Source organism: Nuphar pumila, chromosome 2, assembly GCF_984573655.1.
Source record: "Nuphar pumila chromosome 2, dmNupPumi1.hap1.1, whole genome shotgun sequence".
Classification (NCBI taxonomy): domain Eukaryota; kingdom Viridiplantae; phylum Streptophyta; class Magnoliopsida; order Nymphaeales; family Nymphaeaceae; genus Nuphar; species Nuphar pumila.
This window is the reverse complement of record NC_143250.1, coordinates 112,088,260-112,111,011: the sequence shown is the minus strand read 5'-3', so window position 1 is coordinate 112,111,011 and position 22,752 is coordinate 112,088,260. Positions and strand designations below refer to the sequence as shown.

The following is a 22,752-nucleotide window of genomic DNA, read 5'->3' as shown; positions in this document are numbered from 1 at the left end:
TTGAGTGCATCTAATTCAACTTTCATGGCTTTTATTCATTTGACATCATTTTTTGCTTGAAGATATGTAGATGGTTCTTCGTATGAGTGAATTAATGCAATGACAACCCTATACGTAGGTGTGAAGGACTCGTATGACACAAACTTTCCTGGAGGCCTCGAGACTCGGGATGACCGTCTAGTTGGAATGTCAGAATATCTTTCAAGTGCAGATGGAAGATTAGACTCTCGTCGCCTGGAATACTATATACTAGTGTCTCTATGAACTTCTTAATTGCCAACATTATGATCAAGATCAATAATTCCTTGATCATTATCGAAGTTATAGTCAAGATCATATTCATCAGATTTTGATGTCAGATCTAACAAAGAAGAGTACTCAGTGATTTCCTTCGGTTTTTCAAAATCAAAGAAGCTCTCCTTTTCGAGAAAGAAAACATTTCTAGACACATATAATCTATTATTTTTTAGGTTAAAACACCTATAACCTTTTTTATTTTCAGTATATCCTAAAAAGGCACAAATAATTGCACGAGGAAAAAGTTTATCATTTTTGTCGGTGAAAATGAAACACTTGCATCCAAATATTCTCAGTGTAGAGTAATCTGGAGAAACATTCATAAGTTTTTCAATGAGAGTTATATTTTGCAAAAAAGAGGATGGCATCCTATTAATCAGATAGGTGGCAGTTAAGGCAGATTTTGCCCAAAAAACTTTTGGGACTTGATTTGCTATTAATAAAGTCCTACCGGTTTCCATAATGTGGTGATGTTTGCGTTCTATCAGCCCATTTTGTTGAGGTGTGTATGGACAAGACCTTTGATATGTGATGCTATGCAAATTAAGATAATTTTTAAAATCTGTGGATAAAAATTCTCCCCCTGAATCTGTGCGAAAAAAAGTAATATCATTTGAAACTTGTTTTTAACCATATTATGAAATGTTTGAAAGTATGAAAATACTTCAGACTTATATTTAAGAAAGTAAATCCATGTAGGGAAAAATCATCGACAAAAATAATGCAATAAGCAAGTCCTTCTTTAGAAATTACTGGTGCAGGACCCCAAACATCCGAGTGTACTAATTCAAGTGGTCTTGAAGAGATAAAAGTTTTGTTCTAAAATGGTAATCTTTTCATTTTGCCAAGAATACAATTTTTATAATCAAATGATTCAGAGTTACAAAATTTCCTTAGATTTGGAAAATGTTGGATTTTGGCTATATGTGGATGACCAAGTCTTTTATGCAACAGTTCAAACTCAATTTTCTGAACGTTATAGCAAAAGGCATTCTTCGGCATTTCCAAAAAATCCATGTAATAGAGTCCTTCTTCTCTATGGCCTTCCCCAACCAGCTTTCATGACTGGCGATCCTGAACCCAACAACCATGAGAAGAAAAGAAAATATTACACACAAAATCAGATATTTGAGATACAGATAAAAGATTTAAATTTAATTTGGGAATATGTCTAACTTCTGGATAGAAAATTTCTTAGTTTTATGAATTTTTTCAAAATTTCCTATTCCTTCTATTTTAAGAGAAGTTTCATCAGCTGTAAAAACTTTTGACACACTTGTTTTATTTTTAACACATTCGCATAAACTTAGATTATTTGGGGTCATATGGAAAGAAGCACCAGAGTCAAGGAGCTAAGGAAAGTTACCTGGATCAGAAAAAGATGAGGCAGCTGCGCCAGTTGAAGCTTCAGATGAAGAGGAGGCTCCTTTGATGAGAGGTTGGAGAATCTCCATTAGTTGAGACATGGAAACTGGTGCATCCTGATCTTTGGGCTCCGATCCAGCAATCGTAGCTCTTTTCTCTCTCAGCTCCTTAAGCTTGGGACATTGAGGCCTGTAATGTCTAGGTTCATGATAATGATAACAAATAACCTTTTTCTTGTCATAGTCACCACTTTGTCGGTTAAAATGAGGAAGTCTATAAGATCGTACATGATTCCTCAGTCTAGATACAGCTAGAACGGAATCATCTTCAGTCTTTGGAGTATTCTTCTTGATTCTGTTTTCTTCCATAGTTAATTCCTCTATAGTATCGACAATAGAGGGAACTTTTTCCCGATGAAGAAGGGCCGACTTAGTCGACTCGAATTCCGGTCTTAGACCGTTTACAAGTTGATAAAAGTGCTCCATGTCAAGTTGCTTTTGCCGAAGCTCAATGTCCTCGGGACAATGCCATTTTGGCTCTAAAATAGCCAATTCACCTCAAAGTTTCGATAGTTCATTATAGTATTCACGTATAGTTTTATCACCTTGGGTCATAGATCTCACTCTTTCTTGAAGATTGCACACATGTGCAATATCTTTTAGAGAATACATATTCTTGAGATATTCCCATGCCTTATCGGCATGCTCAAACTTGGCGAGACTAGAGCATTTCTTTATGTCAACACTACTAATTAGCCATGACATAATTTTAGCATGCGTTATTCGCCATTCCTTCCAACTTTTTTCAAAGTTGGCTAAGGCTTTGTTTTTCTCCTCTTCGGTTAAGAGAACTTCTTTATCACCTTCCATTTTGGTGATGACAAGTTTAGGTTCTGAATCTGAACCATCTACTATGCCCCATAATCTTTTTCCCCATATGTGGTCCTTCATTATTGAGGCTCACATTACATAATTTGTGTCGTTTAGCTTCATGGGTATGATGGTGAATTTATCTTGATCATCCATCTTTTACAAAGGTGATAAAAGAAGAAAAGAAGAAAAAAAAGAAATAAAGGGGGAGAGAGATTAAAAGAAAGCAAACACAAGATTTTGATGCAATGAGCCTTCCTCTTTTCTCCTTCCTTCAAAAAGGGGCTTCAAAGAACCCAACCAAGGTGATAAAACACCTTTGTAAGCTTGGCACGAAAAACGATGCAAGAAATTCTCACGCCGTAGGATGAACCTTGCTTTGATACCATGAAATGAAATGAGGATCTTCCAAACACGAACTTAGATCGGCACGAGAAGGTGTCTAAAAAGACACTAAAGCATAACTCTTAAAAAAGGGTATAATGGGAAACAAAAGAAATAAAATATTCTTTTATTGATATGAAAAACATCAAATGCTTAAGAAGCATTGGAACTATTTTACAAGAGGGGTTGCACCCCTATATATACAAGTTTGAAAAAGGGAAGAAGAGGAGAGCTAGCCGTTGGAATGGTCCAACAGTTAGAAATGTAACCATTGGACCATTCCAATGGTTACCTTTCTAGTTAAATTCCAAGTGGAACTTAACTAGATAAGGTTAGTCTAGTTCTATTAGAACTAGACACTAAAAAATACAAAAATTAATACAGAAAAAATACAGGAAAATAAAATAAAAATACAGAAAAAAAAAATATATATATATATATATAATAATATAAATATTATTATATATATATATATATATATGTGTTTTACATTTTAACAGTGGTTAGTCTAACATTTATTAGTAGGAGAAATGTTGCTGTATTGCGGGGCACAGACTATTAAAGATTGGGTTGGTAGGCTATCAGCCATTTTACGACCTAAACATGACTGAAGTTTTGCGATTTATGTAACTTTGGTTGGTTTGATTTCATCAAATGAAGTGCTAATTGTTAAAATATACACTCAAAATCAACATTGTAAGTATAAATATATATACTTATATACATAGAGATACGTATACATATATTATATGTATACGTATCTCTATATATAAGTATATATATTTATACATTTTTCTCCTTTTTTACCCGAAAGGGTATTTTTGTCATTTTACATTTTGCGCATATTCCATTTGGAATATGCTGTACTTTTTCCCATTATTTTTGTAATTCTTTTATTGTTTTATTTTTCTTTTTTGCACTCTCAAAAAAGTGCATTGGGGGTCTCCCCAATAGAGTCGTTGGGGAGCCCCCAACGGTCACAATTGTGACTGTTGGGAGCTCCCCAACGACTCCTTTGGGGAGCCCCCTCTTGCACTCCTTCTTTCTTGTATAAATAGGGGTGTTCCCCCTTTGTATTTTCTAAGCTTGAGAGTCTCAAGCATTTGCTTTTTATGAAATACATGCATTATTGCATGTTTATTATTTATACGCTTTTTGCGTATTTTGTTCAAGTGTTGTGAGAGTGCTTTTGTGCACTTCTTTTTCTAAAGTATTTGTGCGTATATGCGTATTGTCTCTTCGTAGACAATTTTACACTAATAACATAAAAAGGCAGTAGTATTGGCATAAAAAATTGATGTCATGTGCTCCAGTAAGGATAGTACATGTAGGCAAGGAAATATGTAATATGTTTCCAGATATTTCACAGATTTTAGAGGCAAAAAAATGACTGACTTTCCATTGACACTGCAATAAATTAAAAGAGTTTGCAGCATTGTCACCTATATCGTTCAAGGTATTATCTCGGCGAGCATATTTCTCGAAGATATTTTCAAAAGTTAAAAAATCTTGGGAAAATCTTGAGAGTTTAAAAAATTGAAAAAATATAAATAACAACAAAATAGATAAAAAAATAATAAGTTTTGCATGGTTCTTCTTCCAAAAATATAAAGAAACATGTTTTAAAGGTTTTAAAATATAAAAGAAACAAAAAATAAGAAATTCAAACTTAAAATTAAAAAAAAAAAGAGTTTTTCCCAAAAATACCATGATAATATTGCGATATTTTGAAAATATCACGAGATATTCCCTTTAATATCGGCTACCTTAAAATATCGGTATTTCTCGCGATATTTTGATATTGGTGATAGTGGTTTGCAGATGCCAAGAATCAACTCGTCGTACATGACTAATTTATAGAGAATCTATGTTGATCTTGCTATAGGCTCTATCTAAAAAATTATTTGTAACTATGTGAACCCCAAGTGTATGTATTTAGTTTCTCGCTACATGAATCACTTTTATACGGTTATGTTACTTCCTTTGCCACCACCATAGGGATGGCAGTGGACCGAGGGGAAACGGGGCCCCGCCCCGCCTTGCCCCGTTTGGACTTGGGATGGAGGACGTGAAACGGAGAATGGACCGGGGATGGAGGTTAAAATCAAAACCTGTGTGGGGATGGAGGCGGGGATGGACTTACTCTTGCTCCTGCCCCGCCCCGTCCCGTCCCCAATCTCCATTAAGAAAAATACTATTATACCCTTATACATACTATAAAATATATATATATATATATATATTCCTAACCCTAACATAAAACTCTTTCTCAAATATCTCATCTCTCCTTTCTTTAATGAGTCGCACAAGCTCTCATTTCTCTCCTCTCCTCTCCTTCCTTTAGCGGCATAAGGCAGCCGCGGCGAAAGGACTGGGGATGGAGGACATGAAACCTGGAATGAACCGGGGATGGAGGTTAAAATCAAAACCCGTGCAGGGATGGAGACCTTGTCCCCTGCACCCGCCCCGGTCCACCACCATGGCAGGGTATCTTATTCAGGATCTGTGCTATCCATACCCATAACTATTTGTTGTGTACTTGTGTCAATGGATTTTTCTTTTTTCATGAGGGACGGGAAAACCAACCCCAGGATCAGAGACCTAGTCATGCTGGCTATGCCTGCCATACTTACGGTCGTTATCCCACGGTGCACCCGTTGCTCCCAGGGGGTCACTTTGCTTCAGCATAAGCAAGGGCCATGATACCCTTACTCTTGATAATGCAAAGGGCTGACGTCTGTGAGAATGGAACCCTAACCAGCTGCCTAGCAGCCAAGGCCCCCTCCCACTACACCAAACCCTTGGGGCTTGTGTCAATGGCTTGTTATAGTAGAATAAAGTTATGAAGTGAAATTGATCAAGTAATGGTTGCTTAACTGCTGTAACTTGGTTGAGTTTGGCATGGCTTCAGTTGTTTCAGAGCATCAGATCAGTTTGAAATCTGAACATTCTTTCTGGTTATGTTGTCTTGAATGTACTTGTTTGGGCTTACATCTGATTTTGGTTGTTTTTTAAAACTTTTATTGTGCACTTTTTGAGATTTTGACTCTTCAGTTGACTTGTTCAAAGCCAAGCTTATGTGTTTGGACCAAAATAAAGGTTGCTTCTAAGAAGTTAATGCATCTGTATGCCTTTTGATTTCTTAAACTTAACCGCATATATCATTGAGAAGTCATTAGATATTTAGGATCTTATTGCTATTGATGTTTTTTCAGAGGGCAGTATAACTGAATCCGATGATGATAATGAAAGGCAGGATGCAGCAGAGGAAGAAACAGATGAAGAAGACAATGCATTCTTTGATACGCGTGACTTTTTGTCTTCAAGTTCTTTTAAGAGTAGTGGATCCGAGTTTCAAAGGTCATCATGTGATTCAGATGAAGAGGAACTTTGTCCGATTGACTCTGATGACTTTGTCGATGCTTCCATGCAGTCTGTCGGATTTGATTATCCACATGTTAGGAGGCGAAAAAAATTGCCTGATCCCATTGAGAAGGAGAAGGGAGTTAGCCTTTGGTCAATGATTAAGGACAACATAGGGAAGGATCTTACAAAGGTTTGCCTTCCCGTGTACTTCAATGAGCCCCTGTCTTCTTTACAGAAATGTTTCGAAGATCTGGAGTATTCTTATCTTATTGATCGAGCTTATGAATGGGGTAAGAGGGTAAGTTAAAAATGAGACACAGGAATATTTTTATTAATTTTTATTGAAATAAAATTTTTAATTTGGAATGTGTTTTTTCTTTCATTTGCTTGGTCTAGTTCATATGCTTTTTTTGCTGGACAATCTTTTCCATTTTATATCATTATTTGTTTTCCTTGCAATTGCAGAAATAGAGACTGCTAAGTTCTTTTTCATATTCCTGCATGATTGGGTAGTTATTGGATTGGTTGTTAACTTTAACCGAAGTCAAGTTTTCTTTTCATTGTTTAGTGTTCCAAATGGGTATGCAGTCAGTTTTGGATGTAAACTCATCATTGACTTCTTAGTTGAGAAGGAGATGCATATGGCAATGATAAGCATAGGAAATTGAGATGATAATTTATCGTTTGTTATAGCAATATCTCATTGTCCTTATCTTCGGACTACAATTTTTGTCATAAAAATTCATGGATTGCATCTGATGCATCCTAAGATTTTTATGTTGAAATATCTTTATGTAAGTTTGATTTTCTTGTTGGAAGCTTTCACTTTCAGAATGTAGCCATTATTTTGGTTTTTTAGATCATCTTTGTTTGTTTTCCTGGAATTTATGATTCCTGATATGGATAATTGATTCAAATTAGTGGTGGCAATTTGTTTTGGTTACTGTTATTTCAGATTTTTGGCTTCCATCTATTATTTATCTATTGTTCATTTGTGGTGTTTATGCTTCCCAGTTACTTGGGATCAAACCTTCAAAACTCCACGTGACTTTTGGGATTTCCTACTATATATGGAGTTCCTTCATAAGGTTTCCATGAACAGTATTTCCTCTTTCATCCTACTCACGTAAAGGCTGTCTTATCTTTCTCGTGATTTTTTTATATTAAAGTCAAAGTCATTGTAGTTGGTGTTTTCATTTGTTTGCATAGGTTTCTATCATTGAAGTTGGCTTTTTCATGTTTCTCTTTTAACTGTCTCTTGCACCTATTGGGGCCTAACTGCTTGCTTCTCATGACTCGGGTGTTTCTTATTTGAAATTGTCATCTCTTATGTATTTATTGATCTCTGGTCACAAATTCTTGATGATTTTGCTGTTGTCTGCATTTCTGATCAAAATCTAAATTGTGAACAGATTTTACATTGGTATAAATTACTGGGAATGGGTTGAATGAATTTCAAAATGTATCTTGCAGGTGGGTAACTTCATAGATAAGTTTTACAAAAACATTTTGTGCATAGTGATGATTTATTGAAATATGCTTGGTTTCAAACAAGTTGAATTGACCCCTCTGAGATAGGTCACATCTGTCACATGGATTTTAATTACATATGTCAGCAAGATAGAGAAGAAAGAAAAGATGCAATGAAGAAGAAAACTTTCGTCAAGTTATGAAGAAAAATACTTACAACAATATATGGGAGTCAACCTCTCATTGCCCACAAGAAGACAAAAATAGTTGACTACATGATCCCATGATTAAGTACAAGAATACCCTTCTAAAATAATAATATATACAAGAGCAGAAGGGTAGCACAAAGTCTACTAATACACATATTTCATTCCTCAACAACATAGTCATGAATTAATTTTATACTCTACGAAATATCAATTACTATTTCTGAAAGTGTGTTATATAAGATTGTTATCTTGTTCTATTGATTGAACTGGATGATTCTCTTCACCCAATGGGTACTGGCCAATGATCAGCACTTTGTTTTATTTGATGATTTTGTGTAGGGGAATAGTTTGATGAGGATCCTGAATGTAGCAGCATTTGCAATGTCCGGTTATGCTTCTACAGAAGGAAGAAACTGCAAGCCGTTTAATCCCCTTTTGGGAGAGACATATGAAGCTGACTATCCTGACAAGGGACTCTGTTTCTTCTCTGAGAAGGTATGATTATTTGTAGCAGCTTGAATGCAGAATGTTTGGTTTGTCATTCTTCTGGTTTGAGGCAATGATAATGATGTAATGAAAGAGATCAACTCCAACAAAAGTCACTTATGAACTTGTAAGAACACACTTCAATCAAGCATTACACTTGATTGAATAAGCAAAAACACCCACACAAGGGTCAAGAATGATTGTTATTGAATAAGAAACCTCACTCTAGAGGGGCTAATACAACCCAAGGCCTTGAGGCCAATTTATAGAGAAAGAGCCACATGGGAGCAGCCCAATATGGCTGTTGGGCTGCTCCCAACAGTCATATTTATGACTGTTGGGAGCAGGTCCAACAGCTATATTGGAGCTGCCCCAAAAACCCCAAAAATTGAAAAAGGTAAAAAATACAGAAAATAAAGGTAAAATAAAAAGGAAAAAAAATGGCTGATGCCAATTACAGTGAAAAAACCGAAATACCCTTGCTGGGTATTTCGGTTTACAAGCATATATATATATATATATATATATATATATATATATATATATAATTTAATATAAGTATATACTTTAACACCCCCCTCAAACTCATGGTGGCACAACCGAGAGTTTGCCAAGAAGGAAGTGGAATCGGGGAGATGGAAGCGCTTTGGTGAAGAAATATGCTAGTTGATACTCGGACGGAACGTAGGGCAATGTGATGGTCTTCCTCAAAAATTCTTCACGAACGTAGTGGCAATCCATTTCAATATGTTTGGTTCTCTCATGAAATGTATGATTGCTTGCAATGTATACAACGCTCTTGTTGTCACAACATAATTTTGATGGTTCCACGATATGAACTCCTATATCTTCGAGAAGTTGTCTCAACCAAACCAACTCAGATGTGGTTGTTGCCATGACACGATACTCAGCTTCCGTGGAAGAGAGAGGCACCTTCTGTTGCTTTTTGCATCGCCATGAAATAAAAAAATCACCTACAAAAACACAATAACCAGTGGTTGAGTGTCTGTCATTTACATCCCCTCCCCAATCAGAGACAGAACATGCAATGACTTCTAAAGAGGAAGCGGATGATAGAAATAATCCATAATTGATAGAATTTTTAATCTATCTAATAATTCTCATTACAACACTCATATGTACTGTAGTGGGATCATGCTGGAACTGACTAACAGAATGAATAGCATGAGAAAAATCAGGTCGAGTAATGGATAGATAAGATAAGGCTCCAATCATTTGTCTCTATGGAGTAGGATCCTTCAGAGGTTCTCCATCATCTATCTTCATTTTTGCATTTATAACTTCTGGAGTATCAACTCGTTTATCGTCCTTAAGTCCTAATCATTTTATGATTTCTGCTGCATACTTTGTCTGAGATAAAAAATAACCACGAGGTGAGTAAATCACTTCTATTCCAAGAAAATAACATAAAAAACCAAGATCTGACATTTCAAAATTGTCTTTGAAGATATTTTTTATTTGATTTACTCCCTGTTTGTCACCTCTTGATATAATCATGTCATCGACGTAAAGTAGTAATATCATTATTCCTGCACTTGAAGACTTAACAAACAATGCAGTGTCAGTATAACAATATTTAAAATTCAGTTTTATCATCACAGTACTGAATTTATCATACCAAGCTTTTGGGGCTTGTTTCAAACTATACAATGCTTTGCGTAACCGAAGAATTTTTTTATATGCTAAACTTATGCCTGGTGGAGGATCCATATACACTTCCTTATCCAGATCACCATTTAAAAAGGCATTTTTTACATCCATTTGAAAAATAGGTCATTTTTTAATTGAGGCTATAGAAATCAGAGTCCTGACAGTTGTCATCTGAGCAACTGGAGCAAAGGCCTCGTCATAATCTATCCCATATTCTTGACGGTAGCCCTTGGATACAAGTCTAGCTTTATATATTTCCTAGTTTTAACTTTGTAGACCCATCTACATCCTATGGTTTTCCTACCTTTGGGTAATGTTTGAATTTCCCAAGTTTTTTCCTTTTCTAATGCTTTTAATTCGTCATTCATTGTGTTAATCCACTCTTGATGATTTTTGGATTCGTAGTAAGAAGTTGGTTCTATATAGGAATGTATGACCATAAGACATGATCTGTACCTTAGCTCAAAGGAGTCATAGGATACAAATCTACTAGGGGCATTTGAAATTCTTATGGATCTTCTAATACTAGATGGATCCATATCTTGGTTTTGTGAATATTTTTCCAATGCACATGGTGGATGATCTTCTGTACGTCAAGAATAAGTTTGTACATTATCATAAGGTATGTCTTCATGACTAAAAACTTCATTTTCACTCTTATGCACATCATGAGTACATGTTTCACGTTCATTGATAAGATAAAAAAGGAATGAATAATAACAACTCTCTTGGATTTTTTCTTGGGTAAAACCATTTTCTTTTTCAAGAAATTTGACATTTCGTGAAACATACAATTTATTTTTTTCAATGTCATAGCATATGTATCCCTTTTGGTTTTCGGCATAGCATAAGAAAACACAAGGGATTGCTTTTGGAGAAAGTGTCATTTTTATTAGTAAGAATGAAACACTTACATCCAAAGACTCTTAACCTACTATAATCAGGTGATGCTTTAAATAATTTTTCAATTGGAGAAATATTTTCAATGGTTTTTTAAGGCATTCTATTTATCAAATAGACTGTCGTAAAGGTGGCTTCGGCCCAAAAACTTTTAGGTACATTTTTTGAGATAAAGAGTATTCTCGTTGTCTCAATGATATGCCTATGCTTTCTTTCAGCTAGACCGTTTTGTTGAGGAGTATATGGATAGGATTTTTGATGGATAATTTCATGTAAGCCAAGGTAATTTTCGAATTCTTTTGATACAAACTCTTCTCCGGAGTCAGTTCTAAAGATTTAAATATTGGTTTTAAATTGAGCCTTTATATAGTAATGAAATTTTTTAAAACAGTCAAATACTTCAGATTTTTGTTTAAGAAAAAATATCCAAGAGTGTCTACTATAGTCATCCACAAATATAACATAATAAGATACACCTCTTTTAGAAACCACAGAAGCCGGTCCCCATACGTCCGAATGTACTAACTCAAAAAGATTTTTAGATATGAAATGTCTTGGTCTAAATGGTAAGGATTTCATTTTTCCAAGAATGCAATCTTCACACACAAAATCTTTTCCTTTATAACTTGAGAAAAATGGAAACAATTGTAATTTGGACACGCTAAGATGCCCTAGTCTTTTGTGCCAATTTTCTATGTCTTGCTTTTCCACAAAATTACAAAAACTAAGTTTTGATAGCTCAAGATTATCCATTATATAGAGATCACTTCTATGGCCTCGCCCAATCGGCTTCTCGGACTGGAGATCCTGTATTAAACAATCATTAGATGAAAGCAAAACTTTATATCCATGATCCGTAATTTGAAAAACTGATAAAAGGTTTAAATTCAATTTTGGTACTATTCGAATATTTGGTATCTGAAAATTTGATTGATTTTTAAAAATTCTAAGACTTTTGATTTTCAATGATATTTCATCGGCAGTTGAAACATAGAAATCTTTTGAGTTAGTATAACATTAAGATAATATGGACTCATTTGGAGTCATATGAAACGAGGCACCGGAGTCAAGTATCCATGAAGTCTTACCAAAGTCCCCGTTTGTAGATACGGCCGCTCCTGAGAAAGAGGAAGTTTGACCTTTGAGCATTGGTTGTAGTGCCTCCATTAGTTGAGCCAAAGATAGTGAACCGATACATTTGGAGTCATCATCTTCATGGCCTTCAACCGAAGCAACTCTTTTATCGTCTCTATGATCTTCTTTCTTTTTTTTTGGGGGGGGGGGGGGCAAAAATGCTTGATGTGTCCCGGCTCATAAGAATGCTAACAAATAATTTTTTTATCCTTTTGTATTCATGGTCACCCCTCTTCTCATTCCTTTCATAGTTGGAATTTCTTCAATTCTCTTTTTTTACAAAATGAGGAGGTTTGTAACTTCTAAAATGATTGACGGGTTTTGACATAGCAAGTACGGATTCTTCATTTTTTGAAGCGGAAGGCTTTTTCAACCTATTTTCTTCCATAGTTAACTCCTCAAGAGTTTCAACTATGAATGGTACACCTCTTCTATGAAGGAGGGCCGACTGAGTCCCTTTAAATTCGGGTCTAAGCCGGTTGATGAATTGGTAGAAATGCTCGTTTTAATTTGATTCTCACTGAGTTCTACATCTTGAGGACAATGTCATTTTGGCTCAGGAAGAGTCAATTCATTCCAAAGGAGAGAGAGAGAGAGCATTATAATATTCCCTAATGCTCATCTCCTTGAATCATAGTTCTAACTTTATTTTGAACATTACAAATGTGAGCAATATCCTTAAGACTATACATGTCTTTAAGATATTTTCATGTGTCACTACCGAAATTAAATTTCGTTAAGTTAGAACATTTGTGAATATCAACACTATTGATGAGCCATCCAATGATTTTAGAATGACCCATCCTCCATTCTTTCCATTTCTTTTCATAGTCACAAACAGCTCTAGACATTTATTCTCCTTGGAGAGCCACTTCTTTTCCATTCTCAATCTTGATGAGAATGAGTTTTGGTTCTTTTCGGACCCATCCACCAAACCGTATAGGCCTTTTTCCCAAATTTTGTGCTTGACTATGGATGCCTACATCACATAGTTTGTATCATTTAGGCGTACGGGAATGGAGACCATTACTTCCCTTTCATGCTCCATTCCAATATAATGAGCGAGAGTAGAGAAGAATGAGAAAAAACAAGAGAGAGATAAGAAGGATAATACCCAAAGGATGAAGTGGTGCACTTCCCGATGTAGCAATCCACGATCCCTTTTTTGGTGTTATCACGATCCTCCTTTAGAGAAGATAACCTTATGCCTCACGAGCACCAAAGCCTTGATACCATGTAATGAAAGAGATCAACTCCAACAAAAGTCACTTATGAACTTGTAAGAACACACTTCAATCAAGCATTACACTTGATTGAATAAGCAAAAACACCGACACAAGGGTCAAGAATGATTGTTATTGAATAAGAAACCTCACTCTAGAGGGGATAATACAACCCAAGGCCTTGAGGCCAATTTATAGAGAAATAGCCACATGGGAGCAGCCCAATATGGCTGTTGGGCTGCTCCCAACCGTCATATTTATGACTGTTGGGAGCAGCTCCAACAGCTATATTGGAGCTGCCCCAAAAGACCCAAAAATCGAAAAAGGTAAAAAGGTAAAAAATACAGAAAATAAAGGTAAAAAAAGAAAAAAAAAATGGCTGATGCCAATTACAGTGAAAAGACCGGAATACCCTTACTGGGTATTTCAGTTTATATATATATATATATATATATATATATATATATATATATATATATATATATATATATATATATATATATATATATATATATATATATATATATATATATATATATATATATATATATACTTTAACAAATGACACCGGATTTCTTTCCTGGTTCTTTCTTTACACAAACTATATTGGTTGAATGGTTAGCTTCTTTATTTAAATAAATGTGATTTAGTGCAAACTGGTAGAGTTTTCTCACTTTTCTGAACAGAAACATGGTGCTGCTACTTCTTTTCACTTCAAATTTCACTTCTAATATGAAATATGATTTATCAATGTAATACCCCTCTTGTAATATGCTGACAATCTTTTAATGTGGTTTCTGTGAGTGGCAAACATGTTATTTGTGTAATGAAATCACCACCAACTCAAAGAGAACTTCACAAGGTCTAAGAGCACAAACACAAGCCACAGAGAGCACACTCACATAAGTCACTAAGGACACCAAATAGGAATCACAAAGGTGCACTCACATATATATGAAATATAATATAAATATTATGTATAGTATACATAAATACATATTAATAAAAGTATATGTTAAACGTATTATAAAAATAACATATAATGCATATTATATACGATATATTATAAAATATACATAATATATACATATATTACATATTTTATATAGTTAACATGACCCGGCCGAGTGACGAGTCAGTCATGGACGAGCTGAGTGACGAGTCACTTTGTTTTAAAACTATGAGATAGATAGATAACTGAAAAAGCAGATTTTTATATATGTGTCGTCAACAAAAAATTGTACACATACATATAAACAACAAAAATAAAAAAAGAATGAAAAAAGAAAAAGGGAGAAATAAAAGAGTGGGGGGAGAAGGAGGAGGAAGAAGAAAAAAGAAAAGGGGAAAAAAAGAAGAGGAAGAAAAAGCGAAGAAAAAAGAGAAAAAAAAGGTAAAAGAAAAGAGAAAGAGAGAGAGAAAAAAAGAAAGCTTTTGAGATGGGAGGAAGAAGAAAAATAAAAAAGACAAAAAAATAAAAACCATGTTTCAGCGGCCTAGGCGGGGACAACCTAGGCAGCTTAGGTGAAAAAACAGGGCCCTACCGCCTTGACCCATAAGCCTAGGTGTTGGCCCTGCACCTACCTAGGCGCTACTTTTGTACTAAAATTATACACACACACACACACACACACACACACACACACACTAGAACTTGTTAGTTTGAACATATTCTCTAACATGTGTGTAGGTGGAAAAACAGAGCCCTACCGCCTTGATCCATAAGCCTAGGCGGCGCTTAGGCATTGCTTTTGACAACCAAGATATATATATATATATATATATATATATATATATATATATACTAGAACTTGTGAGTTTGAACATATTCTCTAACATGTGTGTGTTCACTGCACGGACTCAACAGTATCCAGCCAAGTAAAGGCCAACAGGGAGTGTGGTAAATTTTGAAGCTATAATAATTTTAGTTTGAGTTATCCATGGCCTTAAAGGCATGGGTGATGGGTCCTTGATCTGAATAACAACCAAAGATTCTTTTCGGGGTTTTCTCATCCTTCTAAATGGTTGTATTGGCTTGTATTTTTCTCCTCTTTGAGTATATGATTCATCATATCAACTTATTGTTGCAGGTAAGTCATCACCCCATGATCGTCGCGTGCCATTGTGACGGTCGAGGATGGAAATTCTGGGGAGACAGTAACCTCAAGAGTAAATTTTGGGGCCGTTCAATTCAGCTTGATCCTGTTGGTATATTAACTTTGGAGTTCGATGATGGTGAGGTTTTCCATTGGAGCAAGGTATGTGATTTGGCATGTGAAAAAATCGTATGTTTTCTCATCTGAGGTGCATGTTGCTGAAATTTAATATTGATGATTTCAGGTTACGACATCCATTTATAACCTTATTTTGGGGAAGCTATACTGTGATCATTATGGTACTATGCGGATACAAGGGAACCGGGAGTTTTCGTGTAAGCTAAAATTCAAGGAGCAGTCCATCATAGATCGGAACCCTCATCAGGTGAGGGACTGGTGCTTCTTCCATGATCCATGAATGTCATCTTTAATGAAAATTATCTGCAAGTTGCCTTCTTTTCAGAAAACAAGGAATTAACTGATTATTGGGCAACTTATTCAGTCATTTTTTTTAACACCTGCACTATTCATTCACGTAATTGAAATTCATCAAAATTCCTTCCAACATTTTACGACTGCGTCTGTTGTGCTTATAGTCGAGCTTAAGGCAGTGTGATTTCATCACCAAATCCAAGACACCATTTTTCTGATTCTGTATATTGAAACCATGTTTCTGGTTTTCCCGTCGTCTTCGTTCTCAAACTAGCCATTGAAGATTCATGTGTTAAATGTTGTATTATTGCATGGAATTCTGTAGCTAGTCTGATTACTGGCAGGATTTTGCTTTTAAGGAAGCATGAGCTTCAACCAAGATGATTTCAATGACAGGTCCAAGGAATTGTTCAAGATAGGCATGGAAAAACAGTAGCTACACTATTTGGAAAATGGGACGAGAGCATGCATTATGTGAAAGGAGATTGCTCCGGGAAGAACAAAGATCCCTTATCTGAAGCGCACTTGTTGTGGAGGAGAAGCAAGCCAGCGGAGTTTCCTACTAGATATAACTTAACTCGTTTCGCCATTAGGTTGAATGAGCTCACTCCAGGACTAAAGGTACTGTTTGTGATGCCTATTCTCTGTTCATCCTGTGAATTCCTGTGAACCAGATGAACACTGATCGAGCATGCATCTGCTGTTGATTCCTTCATGAACAGGAAAAACTGCCTCCGACAGATTCAAGGCTTAGACCTGACCAAAGATGTTTGGAGAATGGCGAGTACGAGTCAGCAAATGCAGAGAAGCTTAGGTTAGAGCAGCGGCAGCGGCAGGTGAATAGCACGAAATTTTAGTTCATTTAGAGTACTGCTGTCTTGGTGGCCAAAAATAATGGCAAGCTGCTGCCCTCCGGGCAGTCACAACTCTGTGTGGGGGCTTGACCGACTGCCGCAAGGCCCAGAACCATCATCTCCCATGCTGGCATATAGTGGGAGGAATAAGCATGATATCCTCCTTTGCTAGTCTGGAAGGCGATCATCTTTCAATAATTGTTTATCTGTTGTGTTGTAAAGGTGTTATGTTTGTCACGAGGCGGATTTGTGGGGGTCAGGGTGTTTCAAAAATGTTAATGTCCTGTTGTTTTCTTGGTGGGTTGTGTGTGTCAGGCAAGGAAGATGCAGGAGAGAGGTTGGAAGCCAATGTGGTTTGCAAAGGACAAGGGCACCGACACTTATAGATACATTGGTGGGTACTGGGAGGCTAGGGAAAGTGGTCGTTGGGAGAACTGTCCGGACATATTTGGACAGGTCATAGTGGACCATCAGCTGATTGAGTGACGCCTTTCCTCCAATTTCTGAGGCGTCAGGGTTCCTTGGGGTCATTAATGCGGCTTTTGCCCGCAAGACCGTGCTGGTTACCATGTGAGCTTCTGCCGTGCGGAGTGCAACTCTCTCTCTCTCTCTCTCTCTCTCTCTCTCTCTCTCTCCCTCTCTCTCTCTCTCTCTCTCTCTATATATATATATATATATATATATATATATATATATATATGGACATTAGTGGCCTTTTCTTTCAGAGGAAATAGTTGGTTTACAGTGCTTCAGCTCATTCTTATTATTTTTTGGTGAAAAAGATGCCCTTAAAGTTATGGGAAGTGAGTCGCTTTCATTTCTTGTCAGCAACTGTGGTGTATGACTGAAATTTGTTCATAAATGAAGCGTTGGTAGGTGCATTACCACGAGCAGATCTTTCTTACCATGGATCTTCAGTGGTTTGTTCTAAGTTGGGATCAGGCATGTTTAGAGCTTTATCAGGTGAATGAGACAAGCTACCGGCGGTTCAGCTTTGAGCTTGGTTGAGCAAGATGAACACTAACAAGTGTTTGGCTTGTACAAGCTCATTAAATCGTAATAGATATATTTTGCATCAAAATGTAATGTAAAGGGTTAATATTTGATCATGGTAACATGATGTACAAACACCTCTGTATTGCACAGGTTGTTTTGATAAAGTGGACTTCATAGGTGGATTCGGCATGATGTATAGAAACTAGTGTATTGGCATTCTGGTCGCGGGTGTGATTTAAAAACATGATTTTAGGTGTCATGAAGATATTATACATTTTGATATATTGATTTCTAAAGCTTTCTTGAATCATGGACGTGTGTCATAATCGACCAATCCAAGCACTGGCAGAGCCAGGGTGGGCGGTCGCCCACCCCAGAATTGGAAACAGGAAAAAAAAAATTCTTCTGACGATGTTAAAGAAAGGATATGTGTCTATGTGTGTTTTCTTCTGACGATGGTAGTGCTAATCTTTTCCCTTAATTTTTTTCACCTTATTGAATCGTGTAAAAACCGCAGAAGAGAAGGGTTATTAGTTCGTGGGAGTTGGAGTTCTCTCTTGTGAATATTCAACAAAGATCTGTGTTTTTTCCCAGCTTCTTCTTTTGTTATTTGTTCTTTGTGAAACCGTGTAACCTACATTTATGGGGAAGCCGGCTCCACTAATCCCTGTATCATCCGTTGTGGTCATAACTCCCTCTGGGATCTCATTGGTACTAAGTTGTTTTGATCAATCTGGCCCTATCGATGGGTTCAACACTGTTGATTTAATAGAAATCAATCTTTTGATAGTGTTCTGTAACAAAAAAAACATGATTTTCAATTTATTTTGAGTGTTTAACAAAAAAAAATCATGTTTTTATTAATGGTTATTGATTTTTGAATCAGCAAAAAGTCCTGCACATTAGTTGGATTTTGTCTATTCAAATGTCGATCTTCACTAAATGGATGATGTAGATCACATACACAGGGTCCAATTTGATGAAAACAACTTGCATCGGTGAGGTCCTAATGACAGGAATGGCGATATGGATGACTGGAACCTAAATGTGGTTATGGGTGCCATGCAAAACACTATGCTTGCTTCACTAAATGGAGGAAAAGAGGGATTGAAAGTGTGTTGTTATAGCCTGGCCACGGGCAGGCTGATGCCATGAAGGCCCTCAGAATTATGAAACCAGATGGTATCATCAACTTGATGGCAATCGCCTTCTCCGGCCAGGGAGGCAGCATGTCAGATCTACCACGCACAACCAAAATTTCTTCTGACGATGGGTGGGCGAAAAAATTCTGGCTCCGCCACTGGTCCGAATAAATAGATCGTCCTTCAAGACCATAGCATTGTCCTCGAGACCCGAAGTCTGCCCACCCAACGAAAAACTTCTGGCTCCACCACTGAATCCAAGTGCCGATTTTTACTAAACAAACACTTAGATGGCATCTATAATGTTAGATTTTTTAAAAAGAAAAATTTACAAGTACCTGTCTAACTTTTGTGCATGCTTAGCTTTTGAGATTTGTAAAATACCTGCCTGAATTAGAAAAGTAATTCACAAACACCTGCTTTTCTTAACTTGGTTGTTTGCCACGCTCAAACTATGGTTAGTCGTATAAAGTACCAGATTACCCATGTTCCTTATTTTTTCTTTTACCATGTACGTAGAAGTTCAAAATGAGGGTTTCTTCTTCCTGTTCACTAAACGGGCAACCCCTTCCAGAGCTCATGCCCACCCCCCGCATCGGTCTTCAATCACCAGAAAGATATCTAGTGCTTGTCGTTCCTCTCTTTCTCTTTTTCTCTCTTTTCTTGGGCTGACCACAAGTGAACCATCAGTGGCACTCTTTTAATGGCTTTGTCAAGTGAGCAATCAAGGTTTGTGCTAATGATTGCTTTTGAATTCTTCATATGGAATCATTTGCTACTTTTGATTATTTAACTTGTTTGGTTAATATTTCCATGGTAGGTTTCTATGGAATGTGTTTGTAAGGTAAATTTCAATTTTGATATGAACCCTTCACAAGTAGAGAAAATATGGGAATCCCTTTAGATGATCTAGGTCTGAGATTTGGATATATGAATTGAAAGGTCTGAGTGATCAGTTGTTACAATTTATAGGTGTTCAATTTGTTCATTTAAATGAATTGAAACCTTTCTTTTTGGATTTTATGATATTTTTAAAAGAAAGAAATTCTTGATAGACAAACAAGATTGTCTAAGTCACCATTTATTTTTGTCCAAGCCACTTCTCTTTTAGTCTGTCATTTTTTTCTATGTAAGTATCAGGAATATCCTCATTGATAGGTTTGAGATCCTCATTTATGAATTGAAAGGTCCAAATGATAAACTTTGCAATCAGTTGTTAGAATTAATAGGTGTTCAAATCATTCATTTGAATAAATTGAGATACTTCCTGAAGATTGAAATTCTTGATCAATAGAGGAACAATATCAGCACTTTTGTTGAAGAAGATGCCAAAACCGATGATTGACTCTTACTGCACTGTTTGTGAAGAAAGAAACGTAATTCCATTATTAGATAGTAAAAGAATTTGTGATTTTGCTTTTTATTCCTGTGCCTTGTTTGCCTTGTCAGCCTTCTTGGTAACAAGGTAGAAGAGGATGTGATTGATGTTAGAGAGGACATCGCCATGGCAATGATGACATCGCCATGGCAATGATGACATCTTGAATAAGTTTCCTCAACTCTTCTCATTCTTTACGGGCAGGAGACTTGGGAATCATTCGGTTCTTCTTGTCCCTTACAGCATTTCCAACAAGCAAAGCATGCAACAAACCGAAGAAAAGCCTCAGTCAACCAAAACACAGAATCACGTAGTAACAAAGTAGAAGCTGAATAAGAAAAAAAGCATGAAAGAACTTGATGCACAAATCTTCACTTATCCAACAACAACAACTACACCTTCATCCCAAAACAATTGGGGTCAGCCATATGAACAAAAAAAGAAATTCATTTTGGGTCTTCCACATGAATCCTTTTCCTCCAATCATTTCTATCCAATGCCATGTCCTCGGTGAGGTTCAAAGCATTCATATCCTTTCCTATCATCTCCATCCAAGTCTTCCTAGGCCTACCCCGACCTCTTTTAACTAATATATTTTCCCATTTCTCCAACCTTCTAACTGGAGCATCATTAGGCCTTCGCCGAATATGTCCAAACCACCGTAAACGATTCTCTCGCATCTTCACTTATCCATAGAACCAAAATCACACGGCCACCAAATATGAGAGAGAGAGAGAGAGTGTGTGTGTGTTTGCGCGCGCGGGGAATGGACAATCAGATTAGCATGGCTGTTGATTTGATGACGAAAAGCTGGCAGAGGAACGAGCTCCAGCCCCAGGGAGTCGATGTGCAGGAGGTTGGGAAGAAACCCAATTTTGAAATACATGGGGTTCTTTAAAATTTGTTTGATGGGCAAAAAGAGAGGGAAGAGTAATTTAGCAATTTTTTATGACTAACCGTGCTTTGCCATCGTAAAACCGACTAGGTTAAGGTAGGCAGGTGTTTGTGAATTGTTTTCTCAAGCCTATATTTGTAAAATTTCAAAGTTTAAGCCTGTGTTTGAAGGTATTTGTAAATTTTCCTTTGAAAAATAACAAAAGAATAAAAGTGTTTGTACCCCGTTGCGGCGATAGCAAATACTAACCACCCATGAAATGCATAGTAAGTGTTTGGTGTGTAAGCAATGAGGCCCTGTTTGGCATCAGGTAGCTGGGATGGAATCATGTGCTTTTATGCATTTGAAGAAGCGGCAGCTGCCAAATCCATTCTTTAGTCTAAATAAATACAAAGGAGAAAGGGCCTCACTTCCCATCCCAGATACCAGATTCTAAACGGGACCATCAGATTAGCATGCCTCTAGTCTAGTAATATTATGCAGTATGTGTGTGTGCGCACGTGTGTGTGTGTGTGAGAGAGAGAGAGAGAGAGATTTGGGGTTTTAACAGGCAGCCTCGGCCACACCTACTCGGGTTGCCTAGCGGCAGAGGGCCTGGGGAGGTGCTGAACCCTTCACCCTAGGTTCAATTCTCACCGGGTGTAAGGGTGCCTTTAATTGGTGGACTCCATAAGGGCTTGGGGTGTCGGACCCCACCTGTAGTTTATCTCACAGGGGAGCAAGCCCATTAAGTGACTCGGTTCTCGGTGAAGGTTCCTTATCAAAAAAAAAAAAAAAACAGCCTCTGCCTCGACCATGTGCCCAAGTACAGGCAAAGAATAAACCAACAGGGACCCTCAACAGTTTATACGCTTTTAGTCCTTGTAACCGTGATCAGTGATCACTGTTCTCTCCCCTTGGGTACGAACCATAAGATGGGTAACTTGTGGATTTTTCCTTTTCACGCAGCCTTGCAATGATGCACTGTTCCTACAATAAAGTGATTGTCCCGTAGATGAGTCCTTTATTTGCAATGGTCCTAATGGTCCTGACCAATGTTGTAGTATCGGCCTTGAATCGTTTGGCCAATGATTCAGCTGTATAGGCTGATACCGATACGAATTGTTCTGTATCGACCAAAAAAAAAACATTACATGTCAATCAGAATGTGATATGTGTTAAAACTATTAAAATAATATTTTAAAATATTAACAATTTAATTTATAGTAATTTTTGCATTTATTAAAAAATAACCGATTCAGAAGTGATACAATATCTGCCAATACAGACCGATACGCACCGATACTAACAACATTGGTCCTGACCAACAATCACAGGAGCTTGAGATGGACCGCAGCTACAGTTGGATGCACAGGCTTTCAATGGCCTTTTCCATACGGCATACCAAGTATGATGTGTACAACAGAATTTATAAGATAATTCTGAGATGGAACAATGTCCACTAAAGAGTTCTAGTTGATCCAACGTACATCAACACCTGACGTGAGTACATTGCCAGTTGTATGAGTATTACTACCCACACGTGTGGTTAGGGCTGCACAATTAGCTGGGCTAGCTGGGGCTCGGCTTGTCTAAACTTGATTCC

The 22,752-nt window shown here is 36.9% G+C and overlaps 1 protein-coding gene across 6 annotated transcripts in view; it reads left to right on the top strand.

Moving 5' to 3' along the window:
• The window catches only part of LOC149846761 (oxysterol-binding protein-related protein 1C-like), a 45,476-nt gene extending 23,295 nt beyond the window's left edge, over positions 1-22,181 (top strand). For 2 of the 6 annotated variants that reach the window (XM_089996545.1, XM_089996543.1), the window contains exons 4-10: positions 6,172-6,579; positions 8,300-8,455; positions 15,465-15,632; positions 15,715-15,855; positions 16,299-16,523; positions 16,625-16,738; positions 17,072-17,649. In XM_089996545.1, the coding sequence (XP_089852671.1) occupies positions 6,172-6,579; positions 8,300-8,455; positions 15,465-15,632; positions 15,715-15,855; positions 16,299-16,523; positions 16,625-16,738; positions 17,072-17,242 (1,383 nt within the window). In that variant the 3' untranslated portion in view covers positions 17,243-17,649. Of the gene's footprint in view, positions 1-6,130; positions 6,580-8,299; positions 8,456-15,464; positions 15,633-15,714; positions 15,856-16,298; positions 16,524-16,624; positions 16,739-17,071; positions 17,863-21,696 lie in introns of those variants that run through there. The other 4 variants (XR_016430314.1, XM_089996546.1, XM_089996542.1 and 1 more) reach the window with 4 other exon arrangements.
• Positions 22,182-22,752: the final 571 nt, after the last annotated feature.